The 24,086-nt window shown below is 37.0% G+C and overlaps 7 protein-coding genes and 2 long non-coding RNA genes across 9 annotated transcripts; 3 read left to right on the top strand and 6 right to left on the bottom strand.

Annotated features, from left to right (window-relative positions):
* Window positions 1–1,017: 1,017 nt before the first annotated feature.
* LOC141392302 (histone H3) lies at window positions 1,018–1,428 on the bottom strand. The gene has a single exon (XM_073965252.1). It carries the CDS (start codon window positions 1,426–1,428, stop codon window positions 1,018–1,020), a length of 411 nt encoding a protein of 136 aa, XP_073821353.1.
* A 279-nt stretch (window positions 1,429–1,707) lies between these two features.
* LOC141392894 (histone H4) lies at window positions 1,708–2,123 on the top strand. The gene has a single exon (XM_073965864.1). The coding sequence runs from the start codon at window positions 1,751–1,753 to the stop codon at window positions 2,060–2,062; it is 312 nt and encodes a 103-aa protein (XP_073821965.1). The 5' UTR covers window positions 1,708–1,750; the 3' UTR covers window positions 2,063–2,123.
* A 213-nt stretch (window positions 2,124–2,336) lies between these two features.
* On the bottom strand, window positions 2,337–3,750 carry LOC141392893 (uncharacterized). The gene is made up of 2 exons (XR_012409910.1): window positions 2,848–3,750; window positions 2,337–2,765 (listed from the first exon to the last, which is right to left on the bottom strand). It is a non-coding gene; the product is annotated as an uncharacterized lncRNA (long non-coding RNA).
* Window positions 3,751–4,507: 757 nt separating this feature from the next.
* LOC141392301 (histone H2A-like) lies at window positions 4,508–5,059 on the bottom strand. The gene is made up of 2 exons (XM_073965251.1): window positions 4,972–5,059; window positions 4,508–4,863 (listed from the first exon to the last, which is right to left on the bottom strand). The coding sequence occupies exons 1-2, from the start codon at window positions 5,057–5,059 to the stop codon at window positions 4,508–4,510; spliced, it is 444 nt and encodes a 147-aa protein (XP_073821352.1).
* Window positions 5,060–5,148: 89 nt separating this feature from the next.
* On the top strand, window positions 5,149–5,590 carry LOC141392891 (histone H2B). Its single transcript, XM_073965861.1, has one exon. The coding sequence runs from the start codon at window positions 5,162–5,164 to the stop codon at window positions 5,534–5,536; it is 375 nt and encodes a 124-aa protein (XP_073821962.1). The 5' UTR covers window positions 5,149–5,161; the 3' UTR covers window positions 5,537–5,590.
* An 892-nt stretch (window positions 5,591–6,482) lies between these two features.
* On the bottom strand, window positions 6,483–7,291 carry LOC141392892 (histone H1-like). Its single transcript, XM_073965863.1, has one exon. The coding sequence runs from the start codon at window positions 7,231–7,233 to the stop codon at window positions 6,556–6,558; it is 678 nt and encodes a 225-aa protein (XP_073821964.1). The 5' UTR covers window positions 7,234–7,291; the 3' UTR covers window positions 6,483–6,555.
* Window positions 7,292–14,775: 7,484 nt separating this feature from the next.
* LOC141392300 (histone H3) lies at window positions 14,776–15,186 on the bottom strand. Its single transcript, XM_073965249.1, has one exon. It carries the CDS (start codon window positions 15,184–15,186, stop codon window positions 14,776–14,778), a length of 411 nt encoding a protein of 136 aa, XP_073821350.1.
* Window positions 15,187–15,465: 279 nt separating this feature from the next.
* Window positions 15,466–15,881, top strand: LOC141392890 (histone H4). The gene has a single exon (XM_073965860.1). The coding sequence runs from the start codon at window positions 15,509–15,511 to the stop codon at window positions 15,818–15,820; it is 312 nt and encodes a 103-aa protein (XP_073821961.1). The 5' UTR covers window positions 15,466–15,508; the 3' UTR covers window positions 15,821–15,881.
* A 213-nt stretch (window positions 15,882–16,094) lies between these two features.
* On the bottom strand, window positions 16,095–17,508 carry LOC141392889 (uncharacterized). The gene is made up of 2 exons (XR_012409909.1): window positions 16,606–17,508; window positions 16,095–16,523 (listed from the first exon to the last, which is right to left on the bottom strand). It is a non-coding gene; the product is annotated as an uncharacterized lncRNA (long non-coding RNA).
* Window positions 17,509–24,086: the final 6,578 nt, after the last annotated feature.

Raw genomic sequence — 24,086 nt, 5'->3', positions numbered from 1 at the left:
GTGAGACAATTATTGATTAATATTTTCAAAAAAATTATAATTTTACAAAATTATCCTAAAATTTTACTAAATTAAAATATATATATAGCTGAAAAGAAAAAAATTGCATATTTCATTCATCATTATCTGAAAAGAAAAAATAAAACAAAACAGAGAGCATTTTCCGCCAAAAATTTTCAACCATTTTGAATGAGAAATAGTGAGAGCATTATTGCAGAGAACATTTCGCGCCAAATTTATTGAACATATGCCTCGTGGACATTAGTATACACACAAAAAGAAGTTCAATAAAACAAATATTTGTTATGAAGAAAATAAGAAGAAGAAAAAAACATTGCCTTTAAAGATGAAATTAATATTGACGCCGTCAAAAAGACCAACAGAAAAGAAAGAAGAAGAATAAATGTATACTTTAATAGGAAAATATTACTGACGCCATCAAAAACACACATAGAAAAGGAAGAAGAAGAAGAACACAAATGTGCATTTCAATGGGAAAATTTTACTGACGCCGTCAAAAATTACATATAGAAGGAAATTTCAATAAGTTTGTTCAAGAAGAAGAATAAAATGTCTTTTTAGGGAAAAATTATAACATAATTTTTGTTTTTTGTGTCAAGAAGAAGAACAAAATATTTAAATGAATAATTTTACTGACGCCGTCAAAAATTACCTATAGAAGCAAATTTCAATACTTTTTTAAGAAGCAGAAATGTGTCTTTGAAAGGGAAAATTGTAATATTATATTTTTTTTTCAAGAAGAAGAATAAAATGTGTCTTCTAATGGGAGATTTTTACTGACGCCGTCAAATATGACTCATACAAGAAAATTTTCAAATATTCCTAAAATCAGCCTCAAAAATTAAACAAACACAAAGAAAAATATTTATTTATTTAAAATGTTAAAAATGATAAATAGTTTGATGAAAAAATAATCTCTTTTTTATAAATATTTTGTGGTCCTGAAAAGGACCGATTGTTTTGTTGTAAAAAAATAGTTTTTAAAACGTCAAGAATTTAAGCACGTTCTCCACGGATACGTCTGGCCAATTGGATGTCTTTAGGCATGATGGTGACACGCTTAGCGTGGATGGCGCACAAGTTAGTATCTTCAAAAAGACCGACCAAGTATGCTTCACTGGCTTCTTGCAAGGCCATAACAGCAGAGCTCTGGAAACGCAAATCAGTTTTGAAATCTTGAGCAATTTCACGAACCAAACGTTGGAAGGGCAATTTGCGGATCAACAATTCAGTACTCTTCTGGTAACGACGGATTTCACGCAAGGCAACAGTACCAGGACGGAAACGATGAGGCTTCTTGACGCCGCCGGTGGCTGGTGCGCTCTTACGAGCGGCTTTAGTGGCCAATTGCTTACGAGGAGCCTTTCCACCAGTTGATTTACGGGCAGTTTGCTTAGTACGAGCCATTTTTCACTTTAATTTTTTTCACTTCACTTAGGTATGCACACAAACACTGTTAACACTGTAATAACTGTGCCATCCATCCATATAGCGGTATTTATAGAAAATTTCGAAGAGGCGGCTATGATTAGGGGTGGGTAAACCAGTAAAGACAGCTGTGCGCGCCCAAAATGTGTACTAACACATACACAAATACATGTGTATTCCATTAAGACTCTTGGTTAGTCAAACAGGCCAATTTTTGTATAAATAGAAGCCGCCAGCCATCGAAAAAACATTCGTTCTTGTGCTTTCGTGAAGTGTTAAGTGATTTTTAAAAAAGTGAAAAATGACTGGTCGTGGTAAAGGTGGCAAAGGCTTGGGAAAAGGTGGCGCTAAACGTCACCGTAAAGTGTTACGTGATAATATCCAGGGTATTACCAAGCCAGCTATTAGACGTTTGGCTCGCCGTGGTGGTGTAAAACGTATCTCTGGCCTCATCTACGAAGAAACCCGTGGTGTTCTGAAGGTGTTTTTGGAAAACGTTATTCGTGACGCCGTTACATACACCGAACATGCTAAGCGTAAAACCGTCACTGCTATGGATGTCGTCTATGCTTTGAAGAGACAAGGTCGTACTTTGTACGGTTTCGGCGGTTAAATATTTTCTTGACGCTATTTGGAGAATTTTTCTTTTACAACAAAACAATCGGTCCTTTTCAGGACCACAAAAAATATTTAAAAAGAGATATTTTCTTGTTGAAAATTACAAAAACATAAAAAAATTTAATAAAATATATCAAAAATAAAACTTACCTTAATATATGAAAAATAAAACTAACCATAAAATATTTTCTTTCTTATATCTTTTTTCAGTGCATTTTATTTTTTCTTTCTTTTTCCACATTTCATAAAATTTTTCAAATAATATTCCCTTTTGTCTTCAAAAATAAATGCCGTCGGCAACTCTGCTCATTTAATTTTATTTTCATAAATTTTTTTTCCATCATCAAATAATTTTCCATTTTTTCCTTCAAAAATGTTTGCCGTCGGCAAACATTACCTTTTTTCTTACAATTTTTTCTTCTTCTTTTTTTGCCTTCAAAAATATTTTACCGTCGGCAACTCTGATCATTCCTTTTTCGTAATACACAAAAATGTTCCTTTATTTCCACTAATACATGTTCTACCGGCAACTCTCATTGTTAGGGTAGCTGCTTGCTTGCTTGATAATACGACGATGTGTGTATACGCACGCTAGCGTCGGTCTGTGTGTGCGTGTGTTTGTTCATATAACTAACGCACATCAATGCTATGCCAAGCGAACAATATCTTTGACTGCGATGTTAAGTACTTATTTTTTCCTTCAAGTAAAAATTTTTGTTATTTTGTGATGAAATTATTAAAAATTGTTATTAAATTTTTTAAAAGTATAAAGAAAATTACCTTTTTTTTTAAAAAAATTGTCTTTAAATTAGTTTGAATTTTGTTAATATTTACTGCGATTTTTCTCAAAAATATATTTAAAAAAATTTTATAGCATCTCTTTTTTCAAAAAATTGCTTATGAAAAACTTCTTCTTCTTCTTATGTTTCATGATTTCATATAAAAATATTTTCTTTTACTTAATCCTCCAAAAAATCACATAATTTTCTAAATTTCTCTCACTTTATGTTGAAATTATTAGGAAAAAATTCTTCTTCTTCTTCTTATATTTCATGAACTCGCATAGAAAAATTTTATCTTTTACTTATTTATTCAAAAATCCCATAATCCTCCAAAAAATCACATAATTTTCTAAATTTCTCTCACTTTATGTTGAAATTATTGAGAATTTTCTTCTTCTTCTTCTCGTTTCACTAACTCAAATTTTCTTAAATGACCAAAAAATTACATAATTTTCTAAATTTCTCTCACTTTAGTTGAAATTATTGAAAATTTTCTTCTTCTTCTTGTTTCACTAAATCACATTTTCTTAAATGACCAAAAAAATCACATAATTTTCTAAATTTCTTTTACTTTATGTTGAAATTATTAAAAAATTTCTTCTTCTTCTTCCTATGTTTCACTAAAAATATTTTATTTTTCTCAAACGTCCCAAAAATCACATCAATTCTTTTACTTTATGTTGAAATCATTGAAAATTTTCTTCTTCTTCTTCTTATCTTTCACTAAAAATAATTTATTTTTTCTTAAATGTCCACAAAAATCACATCATTTTCTTCTATTTTATGTATTTTTGTTATTTTCTAACAATGATCCTCAATTTATTTCACAACTCTACTTTTTTCCCTTTGAAAATAAAAAATTTTTTCCGTGCGCACTTCATGTTGTCATCACTCTATTACTAACTTTATGCTTTGACAACATCACCAAAATCACACATTTCTGCATTTTTTCCTTTCCAAATACAGTTACTTTTTTCTCCTCAAAATTCGCGGCGGCAGAACACTTTTTCCATATAATTTACTCTAACAGCCACTACAACAACATCAACAACCATCATCATCGTAAGTAAAGGCATTTGGTTATTCTAACTAACAAACACACAACACCACACACACACACATTCATAACAGACATCGTCAACATACGATGAACGAACATTGGCGGGAACATCGATGAACGAATATTGGCGCGAACATCATCGATGAGACGAATGATCTCTTTTTCGCTCTCTCTCTCTTTCTCTGTCTCTCTATCTGTCTCGCTATTCCTGTGAAAACTAAAGCGACATAAAACAAACACAATTCTGTTGGGGGGTAGAAATGAAAAACAGTTACAACAAACGAACATATTTTCTAAGGAATTATGAAAGAAAAAATGTCATTTGTAAAATAATCAAGGGTTGTCGTCGATTAAGAAAAATATCATTTTTTGGGCATTTTTATTTTTTTCCCTATAAAATGTAAATATTAAATTTTTGGTCATTTTTATTCTTTCCCTATAAAATGTAAATAATGAAAATTAATAGTTTGAATAGATTTTTTCTCTTTTTAAATATTTTTTGTCGTCCTGAAAAGGACGGATTGGTTGAATTTTGTATGGATTTTTCTTCTTCTTATACGATGGTCTGTATTTTTTCCATAATACCTTTCGAGATAATTTAGGCTTTCTTTTCGGTCTTCTTGGGCAAGAGAACAGCTTGGATGTTTGGCAATACACCACCTTGGGCAATTGTGACGCCGGACAGCAATTTGTTCAATTCTTCGTCGTTGCGGATGGCCAATTGCAAGTGACGGGGAATGATACGAGTCTTCTTGTTGTCACGGGCAGCATTACCAGCCAATTCCAAAACTTCAGCAGCCAAATATTCCATGACGGCGGCTAAATATACTGGAGCACCGGCACCAACACGTTCAGCATAGTTGCCTTTGCGCAACAAACGATGAATACGACCGACGGGGAATTGAAGACCAGCACGATTTGAACGGGACTTTGCCTTTCCCTTAACTTTGCCACCTTTACCACGACCAGACATTTTCACTTAATATTTTTTTGAACACTTCACTTAGCACTGAAAAAACACAGAATGATGCCGTTACTCGAATATACCCGTACTATTTATACTTTTCTCTCGCTCATTTAATACACACACATCGAAAAATGGGGTTGTTTGGCCACTATTCCACACAGCAACTGTGACTACCTGAAACATTTGAGCATTTAATGCTTGAAATATTCTTGTTTGACGCCGTAGGTTCATCATTTGTGAACAGTGTTAAAAGTGTTTGTGTGATTAAAAAACTAAAAGTGAAAAATGCCTCCTAAAACCAGTGGTAAAGCAGCAAAGAAGGCCGGCAAAGCCCAAAAGAACATCACCAAGGGCGATAAGTCGAAGAGACGTACCAAGCGTAAGGAGAGTTACGCTATCTACATTTACAAAGTGTTGAAGCAAGTCCATCCTGATACTGGTATTTCGTCAAAGGCCATGAGCATCATGAACAGTTTCGTGAATGACATCTTCGAACGTATTGCCGCCGAAGCCTCTCGTTTGGCCCACTACAACAAGCGCTCTACCATCACCAGTCGGGAAATCCAAACCGCTGTCCGTCTATTGTTGCCCGGTGAATTGGCTAAGCACGCTGTCTCTGAAGGTACCAAGGCTGTTACTAAATACACCAGCTCCAAGTAAATGCCTTGATTTTTTCATATTTCGTCGAAATTCAACCATAAAAGGCCCTTTTCAGGGCCACAAAAAACATTTTAAAAGAGATCAAATTTTTGTCGAAACACTTATTTTCCATTATTTAATAAAGAAACTTACCAAAATAATTTTAAAATTCCTCATATTCTAGCAAAAATAATAATTTTCCCATGTATTTAGTAAATGACGCCGTCAAATCTTGTTTTGCCGTGGTTCATATTGCTTTTTTGCTTGCTTGGCTACTCTATGTGTGTACAACAACACGCCATCCACTGTATGGGTATGTGTGTGTGTGCTTGTGCGTTGTTACTTAGTATTACCGTCGGCAGTCACCACCATATCGAAAATGTATAAACGAACAACAAGTATGTATAAGCATTTTGCCTGTAATACTTCACTACGCCAATGTCAAATATGAAGCGCGAACATTTTTAAGGGGAAATTTTTTTGGTGGTGGCGCAAAAATTAACGGGACATTTTTCAATGGAAAAAATAGAAAAAGAAATAAAATAGAGTTGCAACATAACTTCATTAGAATAGAAAAACATTCCTGATTAAAATAATCTCCTTTTACCCAGCAAACAATTTTTGCAAAGAGAAAAAATTATCATTTTTGAAGATTAAATGAAAAATTCCTAAAATATGAAATTAGATGAAAATGACCATAATTAGACAAACAAAAATTAGTCACATTTATTTTATGACCCAGACTAAAATTTTAATCCCTTTGTGGTGTTATTTTGTGGAATGCCCATAATAAAACAGGCTCAATGTTAATTACCTAATAGGAAAAGTAATTAGTGAGGGTAAAATTTTTTTAAAATCAGACACGTGTGTATTTTTCTTATTTATTTAGGTAATAAAACAATAAATAGTAGTAATAATAAATAGTTTGAAGTAAAGATTTTCTCTTTTTGAATTTAATTTGTAGCCCTGAAAAGGGCTGTTAGATATTATGCTTTCGAATATCGAAAAATGTTGTCAACAAGTAATCTTTCTGGGAAAAATTACTTCTTGGCGGCGGCTTTCTTGGCAGCTGGCTTCTTTGGTGCGGCGGCTTTTTTGGGTTTAGCAGCTGCTGTTTTTGCCTTGGGTGCCTTTGGTTTGGTGGCAGATGCTTTAGCGGCGGTTTTTGCTGGTTTAGCCTTAACTGTACCGGTTTTCTTGGCGGCCTTAGCCTTTGTTTTGTCAGCCTTCTTCTTCTCAGCGGTCTTTTTGGCGGCAGATGGCTTCTTGGCAGCGGTTTTCTTTTCACCGGCGGCCTTTTTAGGGGCAGCCTTCTTCTTCTTCTCAGCAGCTGGTGCCTTCTTCTTCTTTTCAGCAGTCTTTGCTTTGGGTTCCTTGGAAGCCGAGGCGGACAATTTGAATGAACCAGAAGCACCCTTACCTTTAGTTTGGATGAGTTTTCCACTGGCAACAGCGCTCTTCAAATATTTCTTGATGAAAGGAGCCAATTTTTGGGCATCAACCTTGTAGGTGCTGGCCAAATATTTCTTGATGGCAGGCAATGATGAACCACCACGTTCCTTCAATGTTTTGATGGCGGCGTCAACCATTTGTTGGGTTGGTGGATGAGTAGGGGCAGCTGATGGTTTCTTTGCTTTGGCTGCGGCCTTCTTTGGTGCCTTTTTCTCAACAGCGGCAACTGGGGAGGCGGTGGCTTCAACAACGGCGGCGTCAGACATGATTATTCACTTTTATGTTTATATTTCACTGTAACACAAATACACTCACAAATTTATGTGTACTATTAAATTGTTATTGGCAAAGTTCAGATTTCAGATTTCAGATTTCAGATTTATTGATTCAAAATACTTAAACAATGGGTAGATGACTTACGTCTAACATTAGTTCTTAAAATTACTTAGCATATTTCTATTTTTCAAAGTTTATGTGGATAATACGTACATAAGTTGCATCAAGTATACAACATATTCTTAACACTATGTGATTAACATTAAGTTACCAAAAATTAGCTCAAATTTTCTCCAAAAAAATGAATCATTTAAAAAAAAAGGAGTTCTTATTCTTTTTATATGTTTACTTATAGACTAACTTACAAACTAAAATAAAACTAAATATATACAATATGTAAGGGCGCCTCGTCCTTTATTGGGCGATCTGGTAAACGGTATTGAAGATGTCGAAAGTTCCATATCTGCGGTGGTAGAATTGTAAATTCCCATCCAGATAAAGTAGGCCTTCTCTATCTAATGTAATCAGGCTACTAGGTGCCTGGTAGTTGGAATCGATAAGTTGCTCAATAGTTGTAGTCTGGTTGAGACAGTCAGTAACAAGACTGTTGCTCAGTTGGGACGCCTTTTCTAGAAAGTTTAATGCATTTCTTACCAAAAATACATCTATCCTATCAAAGGGGGTGCTAACATATACCTCGGAATTGGGAGGCAGTCTCCAAATTCCATCCTCGCCTAATTGAGGCCTGATGCCAAGGCATGACCTAAGAATCTTTCTTTCCCACTGTCGGATTCTCTCCATTTGGTGAGAGGAAATGCCATACCATACCGGAAATGCATACGCAATTATAGGTCTAATAATTTGTTTATATATTAGCAACTTAACTTCCTGACTAAGGCCGCCCGACGATCTTATTAGACGTTGGTATGACCAAAACATTTTCTTTGCCTTTGATAGGATATAATCTACGTGTCTTATGAACTGGAATTTCGAGTGGAAGACAACCCCTAGGTATTTAATCTGTTCAGCGACTTGTATAGGCTGCCCTGCAATTGCTAGCCTTGCCTCATATCTCCTGGCACTAGGATAGATATGCTTTTTAAGCCCTTTAAACATAATTCCCTCACATTTGCTGACATTCAGTCGTAATTTCCATTCGTTGAAAAATGTGGAGAGACGATCTAGGTATTCATTTATTCTCCTATTTGTGTTTTCCGCATGTGCTCCTGCTGCTGCAACAAGAATGTCATCAGCATATATGAGAAGCAGGTCCCCCGTCGGGGGATGAGGAATATCACACAAAAATATATTGAATAATACTGGTCCAAGGAGAGAACCTTGTGGGACTCCCGCAAAAACCTCTCGAATCGTGGAGAATGCCTCCTTTACCCGTACTTTAAATTTCCTATCCTTCAGGAAATCGGCTACTAGACGACAGGTGTTATAATGAAATCCTAATCTACTCATTTTATAGATGACACCATCATGCCAAACACTGTCAAAGGCTTTTGAAAAGTCCAAACTGACAGCTAAAGTCATCTGCCTATTATTAAGGTTTTTGCTCACATATCCCCCTAAGACTGTGAGCGCGTGAGAAGTGGAGAGACCTCTTCTGAAGCCAAATTGGCTGTCAGAGAGTAGTTCCCCATCTTCTATAGTATTATTTATACTTCTCAGTAAGAAGTATTCAAATAACTTCCCTAAAGACGACAACAGACTTATTGGTCTGTAGCTGTCAGCCATCGAGGGATCTTTTCCAGGCTTTAGGACAGGGACCGTTATAGCCGTTTTCCATGCAGTCGGGAAGTATCCCAAATTAATGCAGTGGTTAAATAAGATACATATGTTTTGCCATGTGGCAATATCTGTAACTTTTAGAACAATGTCCGGGATTCCGTCATTACCACAGGACTTTTTCTTCGGTCTATATTTAAGCGCTGAGCCTATATCTGACGGGGATATGAAACTATGCTGCCGCCATAGCCTAGGGTTATTACTAGTGCCACCATCAGCAGTAAATTCTGCTGAAAATTGCACAAGTGGCGATCTATTATTAAAGACTGAGATGTCATTATGGATGTTGTCGTCAGAGATATCGTGATAAATGCCCGATTCCTGAATGTTGTCAGCAATTTTGTTTGCTTTGCAGATGTCAAGGACTATGGGAGCACTACTGTCATCGATAAGGTCAGGGATTTCCTTATGCTTTATACCAGCTGCTGCCTTAACTCTACTATACACCCTATCATTCATTGTAATGCTATTTAAAAATGAGGTCCATTGAGTACCATCATGTTGTGCAATAGCACCTTGTATAATTGTGTCCAAATTTTTAATTTCGGCCCTTAGTATCCCATATCGACCTGGATTATCAGTGCGGTATAGAACTCTACGTAAGCGTTTTTTCTCCCGGATCATGTCTAAAATATGCTGGGGAAGTTTTCGGGGACCTCTAGGTCCAGGTATGACTTTTGGTATAGAGTCATTCATTGCTCTTTGAAATGTATTCGAAATAGATTCGATACACTGGTCAATTTCATTGGCACTAACAACTCTGTCTATGGGGAGCTGACAGGAAGGAAGATCTTCAGAAAGTATTCTATTTAACCTACGTTTGTTTAGATTTTTGAAATCAAAAATAGTATGCCGGTCCCTACGTTCGGGAGTAATCCCACTTACTAGCATCTCTATTGCTCGGTGATCGGAGCTACAGTCTAGAGTGCGAATGCCTCTACCACCATCATCACATATTGTTATACCAATGGAAACCATACAGAGATCTATAAAAGAGTGGGTATCTCTATGGATCCTGGTAGGCCCATCGGTTGGAATAATAGCCAGGTCAGGGCATGTTACTAAAAAGTCATGCAATATCCTGCCCTTAGAACATGTATTGTTACCTCCCCAGTTGATATGCCTAGCATTTAGGTCAGCTCCAACTACAAGTTCTCCATTAGAGGCCAGAGTCCGTAAAAACTCCAAGTCTGCTGCATCTAAGTTATCTTGTGGTCTTGAATACAAAGAAGCTAAGTATACTACCGAACCATCGTTTCTGTATATTTTAGCACAGGTACCCTCTATGGATCCTGATTCCACCGAGACCTGTTCACATTTTATACTGTCCCTCACAAGGATAGCAGTTCCCCCCCCTGGACTACCCCTCCTTTTTTGAACAAAACTTACATAACCGTCCATCACTAAATTGTGGTGATCAGACAATCTATGCTCCGCCAACATCATCACCTCAGGCCGATGTTCGTCAAGAAACACTCGTAGGCAGTGTCTCTTGTACATCGACACCAAGGAGTTGATGTTGGCGAAAATGCATTTAATTTGTCTAATCATTAGATGAGAGTGATGTTAAAATCCCAAACATGGCTTTCTTTTGGGTCATCTTGTCCATCTTCGTAATGTCCCTAGAGAGGCTACGAACCTTAGAAAAGCATGTAAAGAAGTCATTGCTAAAATGCTCTTTACAGATTTCATCGAATATCTCAAAAGATCTTAAGGCTTCATTCATACTGTTGTCTCTCGTAGGAACAACACTGTTTCTAAGGGGCGCTTCACTAATATTAGGAGACGCTATGCCATTATTGGAACCTTTCCTATTCGCTGCAGAGGAATACGAGATCCCAGGTTTAACTACCCCACTATTTCTAGCAAATTTTCTTTGTGCTTTCGGCGAAGATTTCGCAGCTAAAGCAGCATTCATTTTTGCCTGAAGATTTTGCCGTATAGGACATTGTTTGGCATTAGCCGAATGACCATCTTTGTCACAATTAACACACCTGAGAGTGAATTCTGGCACTATATTCTTTTCCCCAGTAGTAGGATTCTCTACCTCTACCATTTTAGGTTTGTGATTTCCCAAAGGTATGTGGCAATTACGTGGTCCGTGAGAACCAGCGCATTTTACACATCTAAATGGTAACCCACAATTAGATGACGTATGTCCGTACCGCTGGCAATTATGGCACTGGGTAAGGCCTTTCTTCATGTCCTTCCTTACTTTTATTCTATTTGAGTGTAGAAGTTTTTTAAGCTTATAGAGACCCTCAATATTAGATCCTCTACCAATGTGAACAAGCCACTTATCATAGCTTAGCCTGTAAACCTGTTTAACATCTAAGTTTTCTACTTTCCTCTTCAGTTCCTCCTTTACATCTTCCCTATCAAAGTCCCCTGCTAACTTCTCAATGACTACAGATATAGGAGTCTCGTTTTTTGGAGTATAGGTATAGTGCTGAATGCCCTCCCTAATCAAAGCATTTCTAATTTTGTCCCGTTCTTCTAGTGATGACATTTGGTACGAGGTACTCTTTCTATTCACGATATGGAGCTCAAAATCTTCATGACCTAGTTCCTTTTTAATTAGCTCTACCATTTGTTTAACATTCGTATTGTAAGTAGTAATGACAGGAACTGACTTACCGATGTTTTTGGACGAGGCGCCCTTAACAGTTGGTGATGCACCTTCAGTGGTATCCATCTGCTCGGCTGTATTCACTGGTTCGTTGACGACTGTGATACGGACTTTCCTTTTTGGCTTCTTTTTGGCTGACTTTATAGCCACAGAATCCACACTATCTTCATTCTCGTTGGGGTTCCCAACCAGGTTCGGTGATGTAGCTGCATCTTTTGGTGACGTAGTTGCATCTTTCGGCGATGTAGTTGCATCTTTCGGTGATGTAGTTGCATCTTTCGGAGATGTAGTTGCATCTTTCTTCTCACGTTTAGTTGTTGTCTGCAAATCTGGCGAAGGTTTGGCACTTCGCACGTTGATTCGAGGCACAGGTGGTGTTTCCAGGTTCTGCCTGGTTGGCTCTTCGACAGCCGCAACTGGTGGAGTGACAGAAATGACACCAGTCTTCTTCTTCTCATAGCGCTCTATTATGCGCTTGTAGCTCAACTCCCGACCATGGGCGGCTCGCAGTTGAGTTGATATTTCATCCAGCCTATCCGACACGGCTTGTTTATCTTTCTTGAGACTTTCTATTTCACTTTCAAGCTTGGCAATAACTGATTGAAGAGATCCATCTGTTGTATCACCTCCAGTACTGCCGCGCCTCTTCTTTCCTCGTTTATATTTAGGAACAACTTCGGTAAACCCATCGGCGGTGAAATTGCCGCCGGCGTTATCAAGGCTTCCATTCATATTCACACTTTCGCTGTGTTGCGTTGGTTGTCTTCCCGCTGGATGGGGTGTGCAGGCGGCTGGCAGGTCTGCTGACTGCATGACGCCGTTGGGAATAAACACGTTCGTCAGAGGTGTTGAAACCAAAATCCTGTCTCGTGTGAAGACATCTATTGTGTCTTCTACAGAATTTTTGGCACTTTTCACTGTTTTCACTTTTATGTTTATATTTCACTGTAACACAAATACACTCACAAATTTATGTGTACTATTAAATTGTTCGTTGTTCGTCGTTATTGGCAAAGTTTTAACATGGTAGGTACATTGAAAAGATGAGAAGTGCATAGTAGTCAATAGCTATATTTTTCGAAATATTGTGTGGAAGCGTGTTTAATTTTTTACAAAAGTTTTCGTAGGAATTTAATTTTTCTGAAGAATGTTTGAATATTTTTATAAAAGATATTTTACACATTTCTTGTATAGATATCAGGCCATATTTTAACGAAAATTTGGTGTAATTTCCTTTATCCGTTTAAAAGTTATAAGCGTTTAACTTCACAGATTGTAAAAATGTAATCACAAATTTGTAACTAAATTTGAAAAAATTATGAATTTTTTCAAAAAATATTTTCCAAATTCTATTTGAGAATAAAGCCTGATATGTTTACTTTGGGATAAAATTAAAATATTGACATATTTTACATTTTCACTGTGAAAAAAATTGAAAATCTTTATGTGGTCCAAGACGGCAGAAATCCTCTTGTTGGCATATTTTCAATGAAGAAAAGTTTTTCTTCAAAGAAATTTAAAAGCTCAAATCTAATTAAGTTTTATAAAAATTTCTTAAAAAACATTTCAGAATCTGTATATTTACACCAAATTATAACATTATTCATAAAAAGTAGTTATTTCTTTGGAAAAGTTAAAAAAATCTTCCCATTACCGTATACCACCTATGGACAAACATTCACTGTCAAAGGTAATATTTTTGAAAATTGAAATATTTTTGCTAAATTAAATGAAAATCGCTCAAAAATTAATTTTTAATAAAATATGAGGACATTTTCGTTAAAATTTAGTAAACATTTCATCATTTTTTGCAAAAAATATTCTCCAAAAATAATTCTTCCTTTGCTAGTACATATCAAGGAAAAAACCATATAGAATTACTGAAGTTTTTCACACGTATATTTTTCCTGATTTCGTTAATAATTTGGATATTTTTTGCAAAAATGTATATAATAAAATAAATAAATCCCTTTTTTATGACAATTCTGTAAAAATAATACAAGATTTAAACATTTTTTTTTAAAAAGAAAATGTTTTTCTAAAATGTAGTATTACGCCTTTCAAATGGCCAAGAAATATTCGTCATATCTACGTGAGACAATTATTGATTAATATTTTCAAAAAAATTATAATTTTACAAAATTATCCTAAAATTTTACTAAATTAAAATATATATATAGCTGAAAAGAAAAAAATTGCATATTTCATTCATCATTATCTGAAAAGAAAAAATAAAACAAAACAGAGAGCATTTTCCGCCAAAAATTTTCAACCATTTTGAATGAGAAATAGTGAGAGCATTATTGCAGAGAACATTTCGCGCCAAATTTATTGAACATATGCCTCGTGGACATTAGTATACACACAAAAAGAAGTTCAATAAAACAAATATTTGTTATGAAGAAAATAAGAAGAAGAAAAAAACATTGCCTTTAAAGATGAAATTAATATTGACGCCGTCAAAAAGACCAACAGAAAAGAAAGAAGAAGAATAAATGTATACTTTAATAGGAAAATATTACTGACGCCATCAAAAACACACATAGAAAAGGAAGAAGAAGAAGAACACAAATGTGCATTTCAATGGGAAAATTTTACTGACGCCGTCAAAAATTACATATAGAAGGAAATTTCAATAAGTTTGTTCAAGAAGAAGAATAAAATGTCTTTTTAGGGAAAAATTATAACATAATTTTTGTTTTTTGTGTCAAGAAGAAGAACAAAATATTTAAATGAATAATTTTACTGACGCCGTCAAAAATTACCTATAGAAGCAAATTTCAATACTTTTTTAAGAAGCAGAAATGTGTCTTTGAAAGGGAAAATTGTAATATTATATTTTTTTTTCAAGAAGAAGAATAAAATGTGTCTTCTAATGGGAGATTTTTACTGACGCCGTCAAATATGACTCATACAAGAAAATTTTCAAATATTCCTAAAATCAGCCTCAAAAATTAAACAAACACAAAGAAAAATATTTATTTATTTAAAATGTTAAAAATGATAAATAGTTTGATGAAAAAATAATCTCTTTTTTATAAATATTTTGTGGTCCTGAAAAGGACCGATTGTTTTGTTGTAAAAAAATAGTTTTTAAAACGTCAAGAATTTAAGCACGTTCTCCACGGATACGTCTGGCCAATTGGATGTCTTTAGGCATGATGGTGACACGCTTAGCGTGGATGGCGCACAAGTTAGTATCTTCAAAAAGACCGACCAAGTATGCTTCACTGGCTTCTTGCAAGGCCATAACAGCAGAGCTCTGGAAACGCAAATCAGTTTTGAAATCTTGAGCAATTTCACGAACCAAACGTTGGAAGGGCAATTTGCGGATCAACAATTCAGTACTCTTCTGGTAACGACGGATTTCACGCAAGGCAACAGTACCAGGACGGAAACGATGAGGCTTCTTGACGCCGCCGGTGGCTGGTGCGCTCTTACGAGCGGCTTTAGTGGCCAATTGCTTACGAGGAGCCTTTCCACCAGTTGATTTACGGGCAGTTTGCTTAGTACGAGCCATTTTTCACTTTAATTTTTTTCACTTCACTTAGGTATGCACACAAACACTGTTAACACTGTAATAACTGTGCCATCCATCCATATAGCGGTATTTATAGAAAATTTCGAAGAGGCGGCTATGATTAGGGGTGGGTAAACCAGTAAAGACAGCTGTGCGCGCCCAAAATGTGTACTAACACATACACAAATACATGTGTATTCCATTAAGACTCTTGGTTAGTCAAACAGGCCAATTTTTGTATAAATAGAAGCCGCCAGCCATCGAAAAAACATTCGTTCTTGTGCTTTCGTGAAGTGTTAAGTGATTTTTAAAAAAGTGAAAAATGACTGGTCGTGGTAAAGGTGGCAAAGGCTTGGGAAAAGGTGGCGCTAAACGTCACCGTAAAGTGTTACGTGATAATATCCAGGGTATTACCAAGCCAGCTATTAGACGTTTGGCTCGCCGTGGTGGTGTAAAACGTATCTCTGGCCTCATCTACGAAGAAACCCGTGGTGTTCTGAAGGTGTTTTTGGAAAACGTTATTCGTGACGCCGTTACATACACCGAACATGCTAAGCGTAAAACCGTCACTGCTATGGATGTCGTCTATGCTTTGAAGAGACAAGGTCGTACTTTGTACGGTTTCGGCGGTTAAATATTTTCTTGACGCTATTTGGAGAATTTTTCTTTTACAACAAAACAATCGGTCCTTTTCAGGACCACAAAAAATATTTAAAAAGAGATATTTTCTTGTTGAAAATTACAAAAACATAAAAAAATTTAATAAAATATATCAAAAATAAAACTTACCTTAATATATGAAAAATAAAACTAACCATAAAATATTTTCTTTCTTATATCTTTTTTCAGTGCATTTTATTTTTTCTTTCTTTTTCCACATTTCATAAAATTTTTCAAATAATATTCCCTTTTGTCTTCAAAAATAAATGCCGTCGGCAACTCTGCTCATTTAATTTTATTTTCATAAATTTTTTTTCCATCATCAAATAATTTTCCATTTTTTCCTTCAAAAATGTTTGCCGTCGGCAAACATTACCTTTTTTCTTACAATTTTTTCTTCTTCTTTTTTTGCCTTCAAAAATATTTTACCGTCGGCAACTCTGATCATTCCTTTTTCGTAATACACAAAAATGTTCCTTTATTTCCACTAATACATGTTCTACCGGCAACTCTCATTGTTAGGGTAGCTGCTTGCTTGCTTGATAATACGACGATGTGTGTATACGCACGCTAGCGTCGGTCTGTGTGTGCGTGTGTTTGTTCATATAACTAACGCACATCAATGCTATGCCAAGCGAACAATATCTTTGACTGCGATGTTAAGTACTTATTTTTTCCTTCAAGTAAAAATTTTTGTTATTTTGTGATGAAATTATTAAAAATTGTTATTAAATTTTTTAAAAGTATAAAGAAAATTACCTTTTTTTTTAAAAAAATTGTCTTTAAATTAGTTTGAATTTTGTTAATATTTACTGCGATTTTTCTCAAAAATATATTTAAAAAAATTTTATAGCATCTCTTTTTTCAAAAAATTGCTTATGAAAAACTTCTTCTTCTTCTTATGTTTCATGATTTCATATAAAAATATTTTCTTTTACTTAATCCTCCAAAAAATCACATAATTTTCTAAATTTCTCTCACTTTATGTTGAAATTATTAGGAAAAAATTCTTCTTCTTCTTCTTATATTTCATGAACTCGCATAGAAAAATTTTATCTTTTACTTATTTATTCAAAAATCCCATAATCCTCCAAAAAATCACATAATTTTCTAAATTTCTCTCACTTTATGTTGAAATTATTGAGAATTTTCTTCTTCTTCTTCTCGTTTCACTAACTCAAATTTTCTTAAATGACCAAAAAATTACATAATTTTCTAAATTTCTCTCACTTTAGTTGAAATTATTGAAAATTTTCTTCTTCTTCTTGTTTCACTAAATCACATTTTCTTAAATGACCAAAAAAATCACATAATTTTCTAAATTTCTTTTACTTTATGTTGAAATTATTAAAAAATTTCTTCTTCTTCTTCCTATGTTTCACTAAAAATATTTTATTTTTCTCAAACGTCCCAAAAATCACATCAATTCTTTTACTTTATGTTGAAATCATTGAAAATTTTCTTCTTCTTCTTCTTATCTTTCACTAAAAATAATTTATTTTTTCTTAAATGTCCACAAAAATCACATCATTTTCTTCTATTTTATGTATTTTTGTTATTTTCTAACAATGATCCTCAATTTATTTCACAACTCTACTTTTTTCCCTTTGAAAATAAAAAATTTTTTCCGTGCGCACTTCATGTTGTCATCACTCTATTACTAACTTTATGCTTTGACAACATCACCAAAATCACACATTTCTGCATTTTTTCCTTTCCAAATACAGTTACTTTTTTCTCCTCAAAATTCGCGGCGGCAGAACACTTTTTCCATATAATTTACTCTAACAGCCACTACAACAACATCAACAACCATCATCATCGTAAGTAAAGGCATTTGGTTATTCTAACTAACAAACACACAACACCACACACACACACATTCATAACAGACATCGTCAACATACGATGAACGAACATTGGCGGGAACATCGATGAACGAATATTGGCGCGAACATCATCGATGAGACGAATGATCTCTTTTTCGCTCTCTCTCTCTTTCTCTGTCTCTCTATCTGTCTCGCTATTCCTGTGAAAACTAAAGCGACATAAAACAAACACAATTCTGTTGGGGGGTAGAAATGAAAAACAGTTACAACAAACGAACATATTTTCTAAGGAATTATGAAAGAAAAAATGTCATTTGTAAAATAATCAAGGGTTGTCGTCGATTAAGAAAAATATCATTTTTTGGGCATTTTTATTTTTTTCCCTATAAAATGTAAATATTAAATTTTTGGTCATTTTTATTCTTTCCCTATAAAATGTAAATAATGAAAATTAATAGTTTGAATAGATTTTTTCTCTTTTTAAATATTTTTTGTCGTCCTGAAAAGGACGGATTGGTTGAATTTTGTATGGATTTTTCTTCTTCTTATACGATGGTCTGTATTTTTTCCATAATACCTTTCGAGATAATTTAGGCTTTCTTTTCGGTCTTCTTGGGCAAGAGAACAGCTTGGATGTTTGGCAATACACCACCTTGGGCAATTGTGACGCCGGACAGCAATTTGTTCAATTCTTCGTCGTTGCGGATGGCCAATTGCAAGTGACGGGGAATGATACGAGTCTTCTTGTTGTCACGGGCAGCATTACCAGCCAATTCCAAAACTTCAGCAGCCAAATATTCCATGACGGCGGCTAAATATACTGGAGCACCGGCACCAACACGTTCAGCATAGTTGCCTTTGCGCAACAAACGATGAATACGACCGACGGGGAATTGAAGACCAGCACGATTTGAACGGGACTTTGCCTTTCCCTTAACTTTGCCACCTTTACCACGACCAGACATTTTCACTTAATATTTTTTTGAACACTTCACTTAGCACTGAAAAAACACAGAATGATGCCGTTACTCGTTTCGTTTCGATCGTTTTTGGCTATGGCCATTTTTTATTGATAATCATCTTAAGACTATACAGCATGACTTACTGCTAATTAAATATAAGTATACATGTGACAATCGCCACCTTCTCCAGTACAAAATTAAGCTGCAGCTTAACTGCGAGCTGAAATCCATCAATTTTAAAAGTTATATTTTTATAATTATTATGTATGTAAACCCCAAAATGTCAATTCAAAAAATGGGCAAATTAACACGAGTAAATGCTTAAAAAACTATGTACTAAAACTAAGAACTAAAACTAAAAACTTAAGGCTACTATTTACAAATATTTACAAGGATCTACTGGGACGTTATGTATACGGTGTCAGTAGTGTTCATCGTATTGAACCGTCTGTGGTAAAACATTAGGTTATTTTCGTTGTTATACAACAAACCTTCTTCGTTAATTTTTAATAATGCTACAGGTGGGAGGTGTTTTCGTAGCATTATAGAGTCCCTATCCACAGGATGTTCCAGGAATCCTCGCACGAGCGCATTGTCGACGTTCCGTGAAGTCTCAAGAAAGTTTAGGGCCCCCCTCACCAGGAACCTGTCCAACCTCTCCATGTTTGCCCTGTCATAAACTGCCCGACATGAAGGCCTTTTAAATAAACCATCAGGTGTTATGTATGGGCCCAGACCAAGGCAGTAGGTAAGTATTGACCTTTCCCATCTCCTAAGCCTCTCCATCTGACTTGAAGAGATTACAAACCAGGTGGGAAAGGCGTAGGAGATAATAGGTCTTATAACCTGCTTATAAATTAGTAGTTTGATGTTATTGCCAAGGCCACCATTGTGACGCAAAACTCCCTGATAAGCAAAATAAATTTTTTTGGCTCTACTGAGGATGAAATCTACATGTCTGACAAACTCCAGCCGTTCATCAAATATGACGCCAAGGTATCTGATTTTGTCTAACACTTGCACGTCCTGACCACCGATTTTAAGAGCTGGTCGGTAGGATTTATAATTAGGGAAAACCACCTTAGATTTCCCCTTAAACACTATTGCTGAACATTTGCCCACGTTCAGCCTGAGACCCCACTTGGAAAAGAATCCTTGAAGGATATCGAGGTGGGCGTTAAGGCGAGAAGTAACAGCACTAGCTTTCGCTCCAGACAAGGCCAGGATGACGTCATCGGCATACAGTAGCTGCAAGCCTCCATCAGGGGGTTCGGGCATGTCGCTGACGAAGATATTATAGAGCATGGGACCCAGAAGAGATCCCTGGGGAACCCCTGCTCTAACAGGTCGTTCATTCGAGAGCGAGTCTCCGACTTTGAACTTAAAGCTTCTTCCCCGGAGAAAGCTTGCTACTAGCCTGCAAGTTTGAGCGTCAACTCCAAAACTTTTCAATTTAAAAAGTATGCCGTCGTGCCATACAGAGTCGAATGCTCTGGCAAAGTCCAGAGCCACTGCGATCGTTCCACGCCTCCTATCAAATCCACTCACCACATAGGATGAGAAGACCGAAAGGGCGTGAGACGTCGAGTGACCCGTCCTGAAACCAAATTGACAGTCTTTGAGGATTCTCTTGTCTTCGACAAGAGCCCTCAGACGTTTCAAAATGAAGGACTCATAGAGTTTGCCAAAAGCAGAGAGCATAGAAATTGGCCGATAACTTCCGCACTTATCGGGCGGAGAGCCTCTTTTGAGAATGGGCACTACCATAGCCTGTTTCCAGGCTGATGGAAAGTAACCCAGATTTAGACACTGGTTGAATAGGATAGCTAAGAATCCAAATATGACATTTCCAGCCTTTTTAAGTGCAGTGTCGGGAATTTTGTCCAGACCACTGGATTTTTTAGCAGGCCTGCGGGCGAGAGCCACGCCAATATCGCTAGGTCGGACGAATCCGGCTTCCCCCCACCTGTCAAAGCTCTCAATAGACGAACCGTCCGCAGTAAATGTGCCACTAAAGTTTTCCAAAGGAGACCGATCGTCCATTCCCTCGATAGCTCGGTTAACCGAGGTAAGGAAGAAACGGTCGGTCGGCTCCTCCATGGACTGCAGCGCACCCTGCATATGGTCGGCTAAAGCTTCAGCTTTTAACCTATCGTCATAAATGGGCTCATTATTTGAGTCCTTTAGCTCCCCTAAAGGATCCCTTGATTTTAGGCCAGCGGCTGCTTTGACCTGTCCAAAGGTTCTGTTGTCCACAGTGATTCCTTCGAGGAAAGTCTGGTACCTCTCTCGCTCAAATATTTGAATAGAGTCCTCTATTATACGGTCAAGATTCCGTAAGTCAGCTCTTAAGGTGGGAACTCTAGAGGAATCTTGTGTTCTTCTCAATGTCCTACAAATTCGTCTGCGCTGCCGAATGAAGCCCAAAATTCTAGGAGGAAGGTTCCCCAGGGGTGCCCGTTTGGATTTCTGTTTTGGAACAGACGTGTCGATCGCAGATCTGAAGACTGTTTCCAGACCAGTTACCGCCACGTCTATCTCCTCGACAGAAACATTCCTGTCAACAGGTAGGCAAATGTTTGACAGTCCCTCCCTTATTTTTCCCTTATAACGGTTAATGTTAATTTTTTCAAAGTTAAGAAACGTCCCAACTTCCCTTGTTTCTAAACCGTCCATGTCAAGCACCACTTCTAAGGATCTGTGGTCAGACTCATAGTCATAAGCAGTGGCTAAGTTACCACCACCAACCAGGGGTAGACCTGGTGTTCGCAGAAAAACATCTATGAATGAACCAGACGGGCCGTTAGGCCTAGTAGGAACATTCGAAGAAAATATTTGAATGTTAGGACAATCGATAAGATAAGCAGCCAGGGCTGCACCTCTTGGATTTGTCTCTAATCCACCCCATGAGGGGTGTTTCGCATTGAGGTCTCCCCCAATAAACACCTCACCTTCTGAATGTAGGTTAAATAGGTGCTGAAGATCAGCCACCCGAAATTCGGCAGCAGGACTGGAATATAGAGCCGCAAAAGCAACAGAAGAGCCATCAGACCTCCAAACTCTTACTATACATGACTCGATACCCCCAGTGGAGATGGAGATGCGACCGCAGCGGTAATTATCTCTAATTAACACCGCGGTCCCACCCCCACGACCACTCTCCCTAAATTGAAAAAAGCCAGTATAACCCTCCAGGTTAAAATTATTATTTGGTTTTAATTTATGTTCCGCGATTAGTATGATATCAGGACGCCTATCTTTGGCAAAATTTTTTAAGAAGTGTCGCCTCGCCAATGAGAACAACGAATTAACATTGATGAATGCCACCTTAAAGCTGCGCATTTCCGGCGACAAACAAAAGCCATGCGGACATGGCAGCATCTAGGCCGGCTTTAGCTTTGATCTCGTTGAAGATCGGGCCAAAAGTTTTAGCTTTTTCACATTTCGCGTTGAAGTCAGTGCCGAAGTATTGCACAATATTCGATCCTGCGTTCGGTTGAATAGGGACAGACGCGGGAGGATAACTCGCCGGTCTCGAAGTTCTAGGGGTAGGAGCTGCATTATTACCCATGGTAGCAGCAAATGAAATATCTGTTCGGACAGACGAAAGACGTTGTGACCGAGTTACAGCTCTGTTCTGAATATCAGCCTTAACTTTAGCTTTCTTATTCAGAATCGCCTGACGGCGTGGACAGTCACGAGCACAAGCAGGGTGACCTTCTGTTTCGCAGTTGGCACATCTGCAAGGAGGTGCAGGAGTTTTAACAGTATCCACTGAGGAAGAGTCCACTGATTCAATAGCCATCTCTTGGCCTTTAGATGGTATTTGACAATTTTTAGGGCTATGGTTACCACTGCATTTAACGCAGCGGATCGGCATGGTGCAATTACTTGCAACATGGCCGAACCGCTGGCAGCTAAAGCATTGCGTGATATCGCGCCCTTTGTCTTTGGTGATGGTGATATTAATGTCATCAAAAATAGTTCTCAGTTTATATAGACTAAGGATGTCAGACTGTTTAGAAACTCTAAGCAGCCATTTTCTGTCAGAGACGCTGACTGCACCAAGAAACTCGACCTTGAAAGGAAGTTTTGTTTCTAAGTATTCCTTAATTTCACCCTCAGTATAGTCCCTGGTGAGATTATTTATAACCAACATATGGGGCAGAAGAGACCTGGGCGTGTGGGTATGAAATTTGTACCCACGGTCGGACAATAATTTTTTAACACTTTCATAAATTGGGAGACCCCTCACCTTAAGAGACAACACATTCGAACGGATATAAGTTAAAGAAAACTCACCTGTGCGATAATGTTGCTTGAGGATTCCTGAAATCTCCTTTAAATTTACATCATAAACTGTAAATGCTGGCATTGATTTACCAGCAGACGGCTTTTCATTAGGAGAGGGAGGCATCTTGCCACCAACAGCTGCTTTGGCGGCTCCATTGTCGGGAGTCACTGGTTTGTTCACCTTCTTTTGTGGAAGGACTTTCGCTGGGATTACGGTGGGTTTCGGAATTTTGCCCTTCGAAACCGTGTTAGTCACATTCATATTTTGCGGCAAATCATCTGTCGCAATACCGAGGTTTTCGGCTACCTCGGCAGCCCGGTTATTTCCCTGCGTTGTAACCGGCTCATAGTTAACTGGGAGCATTTTAGAGTTGTCAGTTAACACTTGTTTCAAAAGATCTTCCGGCGCTTCTTGTGGTTTGCTACCGTAAGAGGCGATTTCATTTTGGAGTTTGGCAATGACACGATAAAATGCGCTTTCCCGGCCAATTGCCATTGTCAACTTATGAGTTGTCTCTGCAAGTGCATTTTTCAAGCAGCTTATATCGTCTTTCGAGCTACTAGCACTTTCCTTCGACGTCGTTTGCATCCATTCTGAAGAGACGTCGATGATATTGTTGTTGTTTGGGATCAGCCTTTCGTTTGATCCATTGATGGGTGCTGTGGAATCAGTAGCACCATCTTCAATATTAGAGCAACCGTGATCCATGTTTGCCTCGGTTGACCAATCAATGATTTTTGGGGCATTAGCACCACCCGTGCTTATGCATTTTTTAATGGCAGATAATTCAGCTGCCATTTGATTTTTTTCTTGCTCGAGGCGCTCGATCGTAGCTTGTTGTTGGTGAATCAAAGCTTCCAGTTTTAGAAAATTATAGGTCGCTTCCCCATCGTTAACATGCCCGCGCTTCTTAGATTTGCGCTTCCCAACGGATGAGGTTGACATTCCACCGTCGCTGTTCGCATCCTCAGGTGCAAAATTATCATCCGCATTTGTAGTTTTATCTGCCATTTTTGATTTTGCAGATAAAATGCGTCGGTTTTCACTTGCCAGTTTTGGTAAAGCTGGTATATCCGTATATAATGTGGCATTTACATTAATATCACCATCTTCATCATTTTTGCCGCCGTCAGATTGTAAAGACATTGGCTTTGA

Source organism: Musca autumnalis, unplaced genomic scaffold (assembly GCF_047663935.1).
Source record: "Musca autumnalis isolate F117 unplaced genomic scaffold, ASM4766393v1 scaffold_2, whole genome shotgun sequence".
In the NCBI taxonomy this organism is placed as follows: Eukaryota; Metazoa; Arthropoda; class Insecta; order Diptera; family Muscidae; genus Musca; species Musca autumnalis.
This window is presented reverse-complemented; position numbering and strand designations above follow the sequence as displayed.

Excerpts from the sequence above, each read along its gene's own strand:
- LOC141392302 (XM_073965252.1), bottom strand. The coding sequence starts at position 1,428 with ATGGCTCGTACTAAGCAAACTGCCCGTAAATCAACTGGTGGAAAGGCT.
- LOC141392894 (XM_073965864.1), top strand. The coding sequence starts at position 1,751 with ATGACTGGTCGTGGTAAAGGTGGCAAAGGCTTGGGAAAAGGTGGCGCT.
- LOC141392301 (XM_073965251.1), bottom strand. The coding sequence starts at position 5,059 with ATGTTTCAGGTAGTCACAGTTGCTGTGTGGAATAGTGGCCAAACAACC. Across the intron at positions 4,864-4,971 it reads ATTAAATGAGCGAGAGAAAA|GTGGCAAAGTTAAGGGAAAG; the intron begins GTATAAATAGTA and ends GTCGTGGTAAAG.
- LOC141392891 (XM_073965861.1), top strand. The coding sequence starts at position 5,162 with ATGCCTCCTAAAACCAGTGGTAAAGCAGCAAAGAAGGCCGGCAAAGCC.
- LOC141392892 (XM_073965863.1), bottom strand. The coding sequence starts at position 7,233 with ATGTCTGACGCCGCCGTTGTTGAAGCCACCGCCTCCCCAGTTGCCGCT.
- LOC141392300 (XM_073965249.1), bottom strand. The coding sequence starts at position 15,186 with ATGGCTCGTACTAAGCAAACTGCCCGTAAATCAACTGGTGGAAAGGCT.
- LOC141392890 (XM_073965860.1), top strand. The coding sequence starts at position 15,509 with ATGACTGGTCGTGGTAAAGGTGGCAAAGGCTTGGGAAAAGGTGGCGCT.